Raw genomic sequence first — 14,106 nt, 5'->3', positions numbered from 1 at the left:
AATTTAATGAAAATGTAAGTGAAAGGTGGAAAAAGCCATTTTCCTGCCCACATCATTAAGGACTTCTGGGGCAGAAGAGGTCGGCCGGGAACGTCGTGTGTCCCCCACACAGACTGAAGCCATGAGCCTGGACCTCAGGGGTCAGGTCGTGGCACTCACAGGCCAAGAGTCCCGGTGGTCTCCTCAGTCAATCCCTTAGTGCTCCAGAGCCACCTGCGGATGTGAGGCTGGACCCAGCATGGAATCAGAGAGTGGCCACTTTTTAAAAGTCGCACACTTTTTAAAGTGCAGAAAGCAGGAGCTCCTGTTTGGAGCAACGCAGAACCGGTTCCAGGGCCCGCAGGGTCTTGGCTGCTGGAGCAAAGCCTACCGTCCTGCCCCCATCACTAAGGCCCCGGGTGCACACAAAGGATAACTGTAAACATTTTAAAATAATCCATGAGGATTCTCCAAAGGAAGCACCTCAGTCCCTCTATGTACAAAACAGCCATCACTCAACGTCTACACTCAGAAATCCGCGGCACCCGGTGGAGTTAAAAATTTTAATTACCATTTTAAAAAATGCAATACTTATCATTTGAGTGAAGCGTGTCAGCACACAAATCATAAGACGATGACTCTGAATGGAATTTCCGTTGGTAGATCGCATCAGCAATGCCTCTTGTTGCTGAAATAACATCTCAAAGGCAAAATAATGACGACGTGACAATCTACGTAAATCAAGGACTGCATGTGGCTTTATTTTACATTTGAGAAAACAGTGGATTTAATTGTGTGAACCAAAATGTACTGTACAATATTAATGATAGAACATCAAAATGTATAATTAATAGTGCATTGCTTGCTTCGTTTCATTTATTTATTTTTGTCTGATATACATGCATCTGGAAAGATGCAGGTGCCAGTAAAATTTCTCTATTTAAATCAAGCTGCAGGAACTAAATTTTATTCAAAAATTGTGGTTTTACATTATATACACAGAAATTTAATATAAAATGACAATATAAAAAGTTAAAAGAGAAAGCATACAGCCAGAAGGTACAAAGAAAGTTGAATAGATTAAAATGGTACGATATGTAACATGTAGGAGTTTTTAAGCTGATGCTGGCAATTTACAAGGAAAGGACTCCGACGTGTGCCCGATTTTTTTCATTTACCAATGCAGCACGCTATAGAAAGGTCAGCTTGTACCAAAGCTTACATTTGTAAATAACTATAAACCGCAGTATTTTACAGGAAAAAGGAAATAGCATTTTTACACATTTTTAAATAATAGCTTGCATACTGTTTTTTTTTTTTTGCCAAAAATGGCATTTTTCAGCATCCAGAGGGTTTGGGCATAGTGGCAAATGGGGTGTTTGCTGTTGTTAGTTCTTTTTGTTTTGCTTTTTGTTTTAAACGTGTAAAGTTGTGGCTTTCTAACCCCACGAGTCCTAGACAACTTTCTATCTTCCAACAGCTGCATGCATGTTTCCTTCACAAACCAGTTCTGCATATAAAAGCTCATTTTTTAATTATTAAATAAGTTTTGTGTCTGACACAGCTTTTGATCTGAATGAAATGCCTTTAAGCCTTTTTTTCTTTTTTTTTTTTTTTTTGAGTGAAAGGCACAGAAATGCAATTACAGTCCTCAAAGGGTTAAATTCAACACTACTAAGTTCTGTGACCTTTATTGTCATGGCCACTTTGTAATTTTAGGATGTCTTTTTGTCATTGTTATTTGTGTCTTTCTTTCCTGCTAAATAAATGTCTCTGAGTAGTGTGCCCCACTATTTCCTACAAAAGATAGCTTAACATCAAGAACAGATGTTGAAAATAAAGGTCAGACTTTGACTCACGGAAAAAGAAAAATAACATGCACAATCGGACAAAGAGCATATAAATATAACTACAAAATATGTGTAAGAAAAACCAAGGTCCAGACAGGCAGTTCGGCAACAAAGGAAAGGCTGATTTCGGAGGCTCAGGCCAGGCCTAGTGCAGTACGAGGACGTTAGTGCAATGTGCCGGGGTCCCTTGCATACCTGGACGCTACTGTTTTTCCAACTCTGTCACATAGATCAGGTGGTCCTCCGGGGACTTGCCGTGGGTCTTACTAAGGTGCAGTTTGACCGCGTGCTTGCTCGCAAAAGTCCGGTTGCAGAGCTTACATTGGAATGTGGAGCCCAAGTCGTCCTCGGCGGCCCCCACGGGGCCCAGAGCTTTGTTAGCCAGGACCTTCGAGACATTCTGCTGTTCTTGAATCTGATTTAGTGGCAGCTTGGAGAGATCCTTCAAGCTGAAGCCTAAATGTGTCTCTAGATGATTTATGTACGTAGAAGCAGTTCTGAACTGAGAGGCACAATCGTTGCAAAAGAAAACAGGATGCCCTGTGTCCAGGTTCTTGAGGAACTTCGTCCCCCCTGTCCTCCTCAGCTGGTACTTCACGTTGGCCAGCCAGTGGCTGATGGTGGTCATGGAGAGCCCGGTAAACTTGGAGATGTGCACCCGCTCCTGAGGGCCCAGGTCCGACATGATGTACTTACCTTCCGAGGTCTCCCGCAGGCTCGAGGCGAACTGGGCCTGCAGGATGAGCAGGTGCTGGGGGTTCCAGTTGGACTGTCGTCCCTTCCTCTTGTGAACGGGCGACAGCTCGTCCAGCGCCTCCTCGAAGCTGCTGCCGTCGGCGTCCGATTTCTCCGACACCGTGGAGGGCGTGGAGGACTTGGGGGTCAGCCGGCCCGTGAGGTTTTTCACCATGTCAGAGATGTCCATCAGGGCGCTCTCCCGGAGAGGTGACGAGACGGAGTCGGCTGCGCTGGACACCAGGGGCTTGCTTTTGGACTTGGTCAGGTCGATGGGCTGGTCGCTGTTCTCGTAGTAGTAGCGGTCGATGGCGTCGGCCTGCTTGCCGGGCGTGGCGGGGTAGACGGGATTGTCTAGCATGCTGTTGCTGATTTTGTACAGCATGGCCAGTGGGTCGAGCGAGGGGCTCACGGGCTTGGACACCTTGCCAAGGTGGGTGTTCATGATGGACTGCAGCGCGCTCAGCGGGCTGATGAAGGAGGGCTCCGGGGAGTGGTCCGTGATGATCCCCAGGGTACTGCAGCCATTGGTGACTTTGGCTTTGAGAGGCTCGGTGCCATTTGGGGTGTGGGCGTCCACCGCGCCCTCTCTCTTGGCCTTGCCCACCTCCGTGTCGGGGCCCTTCCTCTGCTGCGGTTTGCCGCTGACTTCCTCCGTTCTAGGGAAATCTTTATTCTCTTTGGCCACGGGGGACACGGCCTTGGCCGGGGAGCCCCTCTCCTTCTCTGCAGGCTTCTCCTCCTTCTTCACACTGACCTTGCCAGTGACCTTCTCCACCAGCTCCTCCATGGCCGACACGTTGCTCTTGTGGGGCGGTGGCGTGAGGCTCCCCGGGGAGTGCAGGAGGGCACTGTGCTCTGAGGACAGCGACTTCACGCTGCTGGCGTAGGACGGCTGTATCTGCACGCTCTGCACTGCCGGCAGCGGCTTCACGGTGCCAGGCAGCTGGTAGGCCGCGTGGATGCTGGGGTAGCCGCCCCACGAGGGCGCGCCGTTCTGGGCTTTGCTGATGGCGGTGGAGACCGTGTTTTCTAGGGACTTCAGAATGTCCACCCCGCCCTTGGGGCTGTCGTCCAGGTCCTCCTCACGGAGGTACTGATAGAGGGTGGTGGGCTCAAACTTCTCGGAGCCGTCCTCGCTCTCCTCCTTGATCTTCTTCTCCGCGTCACTGGCGGCCGGTGCCTTCTCCTTCTCTGGCTCCTTCTTCTCTTCCGAGGTCGTGGAGCCCGCAGGAGAGTCAGGCTGCTTTTTGATGTGGGAGGCGGGGAGCCGGGTGTGCGTGGTCGGGGGCAGAGGTATGGACTGGATCTTCTCTTCCACTACAGGGTCCAGCACCAGCTGCTTCCCTTTCTTGGAGGCAGAGGTGGTCACTTTCAAGAAGTGGCCGGTGACCATCATGTGGGCGGTGAGCTGCTGCAAGGTGTCGTGGGAGCTGCCGCACTCCATGCACTTGAGGATCTGTGCTTTGCGGGCCTCGAACTGCCAGGTGTAGCTGGCACCGTTCTGGTAGCCATAGCGGTTGTTGGGCGTCACGTAGGGGTTGGCAGTCTTCTGATCCTTGGCGGACTCACTGAGTGCAGCGTCCGCAGCGATTCCTGCTGGCTCGGGAGAACAAGGGGATACCAGGTCCTGGAGCGCTCGCTTTTTGGTAGAAGGGACCAGTTTGGTGATGGCTGGTACTGGCTCCTTCAGAGGCACTTTCTGGTAATGCTTTGTCTTGATCATGTGGACGCTCAGGTCTTGCAAGGACTCAAAAGAGTGGCCGCAGTACATGCACTTGAGCACTTTCTGGGCGTCCTCCTTCCCTTCCATCTCCATCAGGGAGCGCTTCCTGGGCTTGGACCACCGCTTGGTCTTCTCAGAATCCTTGTCCCTGTTGTCGTCACGGTAGTGCCCCGTCTCGTTCATGTGCACCGTCAGCTCCACCAGCGTGTCGTAGGCAGCGCTGCAGTCTTTGCACCGGAACTTGCTGGCGCCGGTGAACACAGAGCCGTAGAGTTTGTTGTTCTGCCGGTATAGCTGCACGGTGCTGAAAAGGCTGGGCTCGGGGAGCAGCCCGTAGGAGGACGTCTGCTGCAGCGTCTTGGCCAGGGCCGCCTGATGCCAGTCATAGCCCGAGCCGCCACTGCTGCTGGTGCTGGTGCTGGTGCTGGAGCCCGAGCTGGAGCCAGAGCTGGAGCTGGGTGTGCTCGCGGTGGTCCCCGTGGTCCCCGTGGTACTGGTGGGGGGCGTAGGGGCGGGAGTGGAGCCCTCCTTCTGGCCGACATCGTTGTTGCTGGTGGTGGAACTGGACTTCTTTAAATCCAGAGCTAAGCTGGACCAGCAGGATTCCGAGAATAAGTTTGCATACACAGCCTTGATTTGTGCCAAGCTGTCCTGGGGGTAGGAGATGCTGTCTGGACCCTGCGGATCCTCTTTCTCTTCTCTGGAGGAAGAGCTTTTGAAATGGGCTAGCTGGTCGCTGTTTTCGCTGAAAGGCGACCCATAGCCGGCGTCCTGGTTCGTCGCAGTGCTGACGGGGGAGTTCTGGTAGCTCTGGGCCTCTTTGATCTCTGTCTCTTCATTGCACACATAGTCGCCCTCCTGCATGCCCAGGGACAGCCCATCCTCCTCCACATTTTCTTCATCTATTTCTGCTGCCTTCAGTTCTTCCTCAGGAACATAAGCTAGAAGAGAAAAATGAAACACAGTGAGGAGAAATAAATCATCTTCAAGGACGCGGCCTCCCCAGCAGTTAGATGATCTTTAAAAAGATGTTTCTCAGCCAAGCTCCCAGGTTACGAGGCTACCTTCGCTTTATACAAGTTCCCGCTCTGCGACTCGACGGCAGAAATCAGGTGTCAGCCAGGACACCGCACCCCACCTAAGTGCGTACTAGTCAACGAAGGAGCCTCAGCAGAAGGGCCAGCATCCGCCCCCTTCTTACAGATGCCCGTTTGGTCGCACAGCAGGAGCGGAAGGGAGCCCAGCCAGCTCCTCTGCAGGCCCTTCCTTTCCTTAGTGACGTGTGAGTCCCACATGCCTTCCCATCACGTGGAAGCTGGTTGTCCACTCTTAGGGCAAGAGATCCCACAGTCAGTAATATGGTTTCCATAAATAAAAACATTCCTCAAAGGCAAGCAATAAAAATAATCTGGTCTTCACTAAAAAAAGAACAAAACCGAGAACCACCAGCCCCCTGCCTGGCCTGGATGGAGCAGAAGTCACCTGCATGGGGATACCAGACAGGTGTCAAAGGGCTCCAGTTGTACAAGGCAGCATTACTCATAAGGGCCAAAAGGTGGAAACATGCAAACGTCCATTGACGGATAAGGGGGTGAACAAAACATGTGTATATACAATGGGAGATTATTCAGCCTTACAAAGGAAGGAAATTCTGACACATGCTACAACATGGATGACCCTGGAGGGAACTATGCTGAGCGAAAGAAGCCAGACATAAAAGGACACATGTTGTATGATTCTACTTCTATGAGCTACCTGTAAGCAGTCAGATTCATAGAGACAGAGAGCAGAATGGTGGTTCCCAGGGGATGACGGAGGGGGAAAGGAGAGTTAGTGTTTAATGGTGGCACACTTTCAGTTTGAGAAGATGAAAAAGCTCTGGAGATGGATAACGTTGATGGTTGCACGACAATATGAATGTCCTTAATGCTCCTGAACTGTCCACTTAAAAATGGTTAAAGGGGTAATTTTAAGTTATGAATATTTTACCATAATAAAAATGTTTTTTAAACTTATCAAGGCCAATAGTATATGCTACGATGGCCTACTTCAGGCTACAACTGCACAGAGGAGTAAAGTCTTGGGGTGAAGGCAGCATCTCCCAGAGGAAGCTACAGGATATTGACAGTTGTCACAGGAGTGAGGGTGGGAGGGCACATAGATCATTACAGGGCACCTGATTGTTTTCCTGCAAGACATTTGAGATCCTCTAATATGTGACCTGCCTTGTTAACTCCCAAGGGGAGAAAATTGCAGGCACCACCTCTTAACTTATTTGACCAATGTACTTTTATTTATTTTTTATTATTTTTTTGAGGGAACGATTAGCTGAACTAGTGTTCCATCAACTACTTGGGAAATGTGGGGTTAAGATATTTTCCAGAAAGCCCCTATTAAAATGCACTGATACGACCTGAGAGGGGTGTCTCATTAAATATGATCACTCATTATCACATTATCAGAGCTAGCTCCTATGGGAAGGTGGCAAAGAGCACACACGTTTTCAGGAATGGTTGATGGGAGAGACAGAGAACATCTTGCTGCCAAAAGGCGGACGCCGAGGCCAGGAGGAAGCCACAGGAGGGGATCAGCACCTGCACACAGAGGTGTTCAGACTGGGATGGAGGCAAGCACTCCTGAGCGTTTGCACACACAGGCACCGTGAACACACGTGCACACTCACACTTGCACACACGGTGAATGACAACAGAATCAATTGTTTGGAGAGGCTCCTTCAACTGGACCCTTCAGAATTCCCACACACACTGTGCTTTTCTGCATACAGGCCCATTCCCACCTAGGGCTGATGGCATCAAGCAATCTGAGCACGCGTGTTCACGTCTGTTCCACAGCTGAATGCAGAACAGCAGTCCAGTGACAAAGCCAGAATTACAGTTCTGTTGATACTGTGCTGCTTGCATGAAAACTAATCAATAGTGTGAGCCCTCAGGTTTAACTACAGGTGTCGGTGTCTGAATAATGCTCTGCATAACCCTATGGCCCTCCTGTAAAATGTAAAGCTCATAAAACTAAAAAATGATGGCCAAGTAATCACGTTTTCATTTTTTCCATAATTATTAAAGGTTTATTTAGGAGGGTCCAGCGTTCCGAGGGCTCACAGCTTAGATCCTCAGCCCAAGGGCCCCCTTCAGAAGCACCTGTCACCCTCGTCACCTCTAAGCCTGCCTGGCCTGGGCCCACCTGAACAAGGTCTACCTCTGTGGATTCTGATGGTGACATTTAAGCCCACAGGGCATCCTAGGCAGGGCAGGGCTCATTTGAAGATGGAGGCAACAGGTCCCATGGAGTCTTGGACTGACGGAGAGCTGTCCCAAGGCATGCTCCACAGTGCGCCCTGAGGCAGTTCCATGTACTAGGCTCAACTGGAGGAAGCTGCCTAATAGACTTAGTCGATCCATTTTTATGAAAGGAAGATTCATACCCTAGCAATTAATTCAAACTAACTTAAAGGAACTGTTTTATCTGGACCAGTGTGGCTCAGCTAGGGAGGCCCATTACCATGGGTCCACTACCTGCGTGCAACTGCCCCATGTTGCAGTTGCCTGTTAGCTGGTCCGTCTTCCTCCCTGGACCAAAACAAGGCCTCCCACAGTCTACCTCACAGTAGGCACCTGGCAGTGTGTGCTAAATAAATAAATCCCTTTCATCTCAGCTCTGGAAACACAGAAGTGGGAAACTTCTTGTCATGCCTCTAGGGTGTGTTTAGCACCCACCAGTGCCCCCCTCAGAGGCAGCATCTCAGGGCCTGAAATGGCACAGACGTGATTTAGTTGGTATCTGCCTGCACCGTCCACGTCCCACTAGAGTGGAGTGTCATCAGATCATGCTCCATCCTGGGCCCATCCTCCTTCTGACATAGTCCAGTCTACACTCAGGAAGTCCCCAGGTTAAGCTAAAATGCATCTCGTTGACACTCCAAAGCCCCAGCGCAACAAATACTACTGGTGTCAGACAGAACCACCCGGAGCAAACCCCAGCCTCTTCCACGACAAGACTTCCTAAGAGGACACTGGTTTCAGAGAGCCATCCTCTCACTTGGAAACCCATGTCCACTGTTTCTCTGGAGCTGGGGGTGTGGAAGGGAGGGACCCCTAGTGTGCCTGCCCTCCTGCAGCTCATCTCCAAGCAAGGAACGATGCAGGGGGAGCAGGCAGAGATTGAGGGGGCTCAAGGAGACAACTTGGGAAAGGAGGGGAGCCCCAGTGTGGAGTAAGGTAAAGGCTGGGATCCTGCCAGCTTTCTCTGTGCTGGGTTGAGCATGCCCACCTTCTAAATGTCCCTGTGGGGATGGGATGCAGCTTTGAGTTCCTCCCACCCCAGTCACACTCCTGGGAACGGCGCGTGTTGACCCCATCGTCTACGGGGGTGGAGCACTGGCTTCCTCTGGCCACTCCTTCATGTCGCTCTTTCTGTTCCCACTTCAGCCTCTTTCTGGCCAATCTTAACTCCTCCTATGAGTCCTCCGTGCATGCTATGACCACCGAACTCACGTCCACCCCTGCAAACCTGCTGAGAGACCACGCCTCTTCCGCCCCATCAGGAGAGGCCCCGTGAGGGCAGGGCCTGGTGTTGCCTTCCGTGTCCAGAGCCTGCCCCGTGTCTGGCACGTCGACAGAGCTCCAGTTATTATGACACGACTCTATCATGACGGGGTGTTCCACAGACACTCCCAATTGCAAACAAAATGAGTTCCTCTGCCCCCTCCAGCACTCCCTCCTTCCCCAACAGCAGCACACTTCCTCCTCCTGAGTTAGGAATGTCCTCAGTCGTTCCTGAATTATCCCCAAACAAGCCGTCCAGGCAGGGAAAATGGCGGTGTCCTCAATGCCTCCCCATCCTCAAGTCCTCTACCCACCATGGCCCAGGTCTCAGTAACTCAGGCCCAAAGGCTTACACTAGACGTTGGAGCTGGGCCGCCTCCCTCTCCTTGTCCTGCAGTGCTCTTCCTTCGGGCTGGCCCGGAGGTTCTGCTTGAAGCAAATCTTGAGTTACAATCTTTAAGTTCCACGTTCTGCATGGGAGGTGCCAGTCCTCACACGGACTCTCCCTCCCTGCTACGCATCCAGCCCTCGGGGCACCCCGACTGCTCTGTCCACCTGGGCACAGGCGGCCCTTTGCCCTCCCCGATCCACCTGGTGAGCCCGACTTGTCCTCAAGAGGAAGTTCGGATGTCACCTCTGTGATGATGCCTTTAATGCCCTCACAGAATTCACCATTCTACGCAGAATTGAGAGATCTCCACCTGTCTGTCCTGTTAGCTAAACTGTGGGCTCTCACTCACCTCCCTCCGCTGAGGCCCACCTGTCCACCACGGGGCTGGGCACTTCTCTTCATCTCCTCATTTCAACCCTCACCACCCTTCAAGGCAGCATCACTGAAATGCCAATGGTGCAGAGGAGAAAACTGAGTGTCGGAGAAGTTGACGGAAGTCAAACGATGGACACAGCACTGGAATTTGGGCTGCCTGATTCCCAGTCCCGGTCTTGCCACTTTGCCACTGTCAGGACCAAATTTCTGTCCTTTTTCTCCTGAGCATCTCAATCCAGGAAATGCTGAATGAATTAATGACCCAAAGTAACTCTGTACCAAGTATAGAGAACACCCACTGCGTGCCAGTCACGGTGTGTAAGTGAGAGAAACTCAACGAAGGAGAGTAAAAGGAGAGAAACTGTCACTGTTGACACCCTTTGGCCCAATCATTTTGCTTTTGGAAGTCTAGCCTCAGAAGACGACATGAAATACAGAAAAAGCTCTACGCGCAAAGACGTCTTTCACAGTATTATTCCATATAAAACTTGCCGCAGTCTAAATCTGCAACAATGAGGGGTAAGTGATTTGTGGTTTATTCGTATGATGCGAAATTATTCAAACATTAAAAAGGATGCTTTAACGACATGCACAAAGTCATTAAATGAAAAAAAGCAGAAGACAAAACTGTACTCAGAGCACAATGGAAAAGTTCTTTCAAAAGAATGTTAATAGTGGCTTTTTCTAGATAATGAATGCATGGGTCATGCGTTGAATGAAGTGGCTCTTGATAAATATCTCTATTTTCAAAATCTTCTTCAATGTTTTCAGTTCAACAAACATGGATTAGCCATTTCACACCGTTTCTGGAGTAAGACAGAATGTTAACAGTGGTTTTTTGGAAGCAAACCTTCAGGGAGGGCCTGGCGCCCGAGAGCCAGACCCTAGGAGTTAGGGAGTCGGGAGGGGCAGGGCCAAGCCTGCAGTGGGAATGTGGGAAGGGCTTCGCTAATTGATACTTTTATATTTTTTTGCATGTTTAAAAGTAAGGGGGGGTGACTCCAGTGGGTAGGAGAGTGCCCCATGCGTCGGCCCCTCCCATCTTCCTCCGGCTCTCTCCTCGCCCTCCAGCATGCTCTGGCCAGCCTTCCCTCGAGGGGGCTGCCATCCCACAGACGGGGCCGTGGCAGGGGCTCTCCTGCGGCCCTCACTCCACCAGCTCCATGGTCATCGTGCTCCATCATTCAGCCTCCAGCCAACGTGGTCCCTGTCCTTTTGTAACCTACCAGGATTTACACTTTTATCATATGATCTTCCAGTTTATTAATTCTGGTAAGTTGATATTCTTTGGCTACTTTATGATTCTACCATGTTGTTTTAGCTCATTGGACCTATGTTTTTAATGGGTTAACTTTTCAACTCTAACTTACAAGGGGCACCAGGAAGCGCAGACCTCGAGGGCAGCTGGGGGGCCGTCTGTCCTGTGCCCATACTGCCAGATGCCTTCCAATCCCAGAGGAGCTTTCCCACTCCCTCCACGGGTGAAAGGCCTGGGAAGATCAGTTTTGAAGAGAGCAGGTCCACTGACCCCAGGAATCTACCAGCACATCCCCCATTCTCCCGCCCCTCTGACGAGCCACCCTCCAGCCAAAGCGCTGGTCAGCGCCAACCTGACTCTGGAGCACTCATGGCCACATGGGGACACAGACCTTGGGATGGCCACAGCTCCTAACGGTGCAAACACAGACGGAGACTGCACCACAGACGGAGGCGGGCAGGAGGGAGAGGGAGCCCATGGAATGTTCCAGATTAATTCTGTGAGCAACCATCCAGCCTCACCTTACCCTTCTGCTCTCCATTCTAAGAACCATCAAGGGCTGGCTTAGTTTGAAGGCCCCAGACGTGATAATAACGAGGACTATAGGAGCATCGCGATCTAGAGACCAGCCACCCTGCACCGACCCCTTATCTCCCAACCTCCTCCCACCTGACCGTGGGGCTCTTCCTGAGCTTCCCCCAGGTTCAGGGTTGCACTCCAACCTGCCATGCCTCGCTTCTAGACTTGATCCTTTAAAAGCAGTGCCCGAGCCCCCCAGGATACTCCCAACAGCTCCCACCTTCCAGAATGGGGCTCAGGCTGAGGACATGTGTATCTCAGGGCCAGAGCCCTCAGGAGGCTCTAAAGTCTACTGGGTTTCATATTAAGAGTTTAGGCCTGGACAAGACGAGACGGTTGGGTCTTGCAGGACACGGGCCGTGAAGATGGAAATTCTTAGACTGGACCCATGGGCCTGCAGACAAGAAGACCAACTGGACACTTGGCATCAGTACTGGGCAGGGAAGGAGTTCTTTGGTTCTGCCACATCTGATCAGGGAGGAATTGGCTAAATGACTTTTTGAGACACATGCCCCAGGGCCACATCTGTCACCCACCACAAGTGCACAGAATGACCCTGGGTGTGTGCAGGGGTGATCAGAAGAAAGGGGTGCCCTCAGGAGCCTGAAACCGGAGGCTGGGGTAGGTGGTTGAAGCTGACATTCCATCTGCTTGGCTCTACAGGACTGAGGCTAATGAGGCCATTGTTGTGGTTCCCTGTAGAAGGACAGACCCCCATCATTATCATGACATGAGGACAGAGGAACCAAAGAGACTGATGGGCAACCCGAGAGGGAGCCCAGCCCAGTCACCTGTGGACAGTGTGATCCCCATACTCTCACTTGGGGCCTCGGTTTCCCCAACAGTGCAATCATGGCAGTGATTGATACCTTGGAATTGTAGGAAGTATTCATGGAAATGGCAGCATTTCATCATTATCCCGCCCAGCTCTGTTCCGGCCGCACCCCTCCTCCCCATCATGCACGCCCTCCCTACAGACTCTCAATATGAACCAGAAGATGCGCCCCACTGGGCCATCCTCCCACAGCTGTCAGAAGGCACCCCTCATTAGCCTCAAGCCTCGCAAGTGTAAATGGGAAGACAGGAACCAAGTAATCAAGGCTCCTCCTGGCGAGCACTGTCCTGTTACCGCCTCCATCATTGTATTGATGGTGCACGTGACACTCAGACCAATGGATCATTCAGGAACTAGTTCTTTAACTTCTGCATTATCCAGGCCCCTCCATCCGCCCCTCCACAGCTTCCCTGATCACTGGAACTTCTGCCAGGGAACAGAGGAAGGAAGGGAGAGGTGGGAATGCACATGGAACGAAGCCGTGTTCCTGGCTGGCAGCTCTTCCCAGGGCCCAATGGCAGAGGCGGTGTTAATAAGCGACGAGGAGCAGGCTGGGGAACTTTGTTTATTCAAGCTCTCTTTCCCTCATCAGCATGCCTAACTGAGAGTTGGCTGTGAATGAGGAAAATGGGTATTTAAAAGTGACCAATATACAACACAGGTCTCTGATCCCTGCCTGGCGACTGGCTTACAGTAAATACCAAACTTAGCTATTGTATTGCCACCTGGTGAAACTATACCATCGTCCCAGATTACGTGTTTATCTACATCAAACTAGGGTTAAGCCGGCAAATGTGATATCCAGGAACAGATGGCCGTTATATCAAAATACATTTACTCCACGGGACCAATGCACAGAGGGGCTCACACACACCTAAGTGAGACGTGCAGCTTCCATTCGTTGTAGAATCTCGAAAAACATACTTTCTTCCAAATTTATAATTGATCCCTTGTAAAGGTAACTTCACCTCTGCTACAGAGAGCCAGTGGTTTTGATGAAAGATAGAATATACTGGGAGATAAAAAATGCAGAGGAAGCAGATATAGGTACAGAGCTCACTTCCTCCCACATGAAAATACAAGCAGGATTTATGTTAATTTACGAACATAGGGTCTGATGTTTTGCAGGAAGGCTGACACTCTGCCAAGCAAAGGTGAAAGGTCACTTCTGCTCGGATGTGATAGGAGCAAAAATTTTTCTATCATTTTGGTAAATTTTACTTGCCTGGCACCAATCGCTAATGTACTGGTTTGCTAAACCATCTGATTTATAACAGAATTATTTCTTAAAACCCAACTGAAGCCATTTTTAAGAACTGCAGAGCCTCTAAACAGAATGGCCTATGGTTTTTACCCAATTCTAACTTTAATTAGGAATCCACAGGTAACTTCCTTAAAATAAATATAACTTCTTCTTTTCCTCACTTCCCAGGAATTCAATTTCAAGTTAAGTGATAAATAAGGGGGCTCGTTTCGAGGCCCCTCCCCCTCGTCCAATGAGGATATTGGGTATTAACCTCACGTCTAGAGTTAGCTGCATATTAAGACACTGTAACTGAACAAGTGGGATGGCACAGATTAGAGCTTAGGTTAAAAAGACTGAAAACTTTCTTTGATTTTCAGTGATGTCAGGAAGTAAAAGAAGAGGAGAAACGTACTAAGAATCTTGGAAAATTAAAAGAGAAGTTAAAATGAAGGGCGAAGAGCAGAAAGGAAATAACTCTTGAAGGAACCTAGGAAAACTTGCAGCTATTTCACTACCCCTGGGCTGTGTTTACTCTACATGACAGTGTTCTCTGGTTCCACAAATTAAAAA

At 50.3% G+C, this 14,106-nt stretch overlaps 1 protein-coding gene across 3 annotated transcripts in view; it reads right to left on the bottom strand.

The window, feature by feature from the left end:
* Positions 1–715: 715 nt before the first annotated feature.
* TSHZ1 (teashirt zinc finger homeobox 1) overlaps positions 716–14,106 on the bottom strand; it is a 77,005-nt gene continuing 63,614 nt past the window's right edge. For all 3 annotated transcript variants that reach the window (XM_023647997.2, XM_023647996.2, XM_023647994.2), the window contains exon 2: positions 716–5,231. In XM_023647997.2, coding sequence (XP_023503765.1) covers positions 2,032–5,154 — 3,123 coding nt within the window. In that variant the 5' untranslated portion in view covers positions 5,155–5,231 and the 3' untranslated portion in view covers positions 716–2,031. The remainder of the gene's footprint in view (positions 5,232–14,106) is intronic.

Source organism: Equus caballus, chromosome 8, assembly GCF_041296265.1.
Source record: "Equus caballus isolate H_3958 breed thoroughbred chromosome 8, TB-T2T, whole genome shotgun sequence".
NCBI classification, from domain to species: Eukaryota; Metazoa; Chordata; class Mammalia; order Perissodactyla; family Equidae; genus Equus; species Equus caballus.
This window is presented reverse-complemented; position numbering and strand designations above follow the sequence as displayed.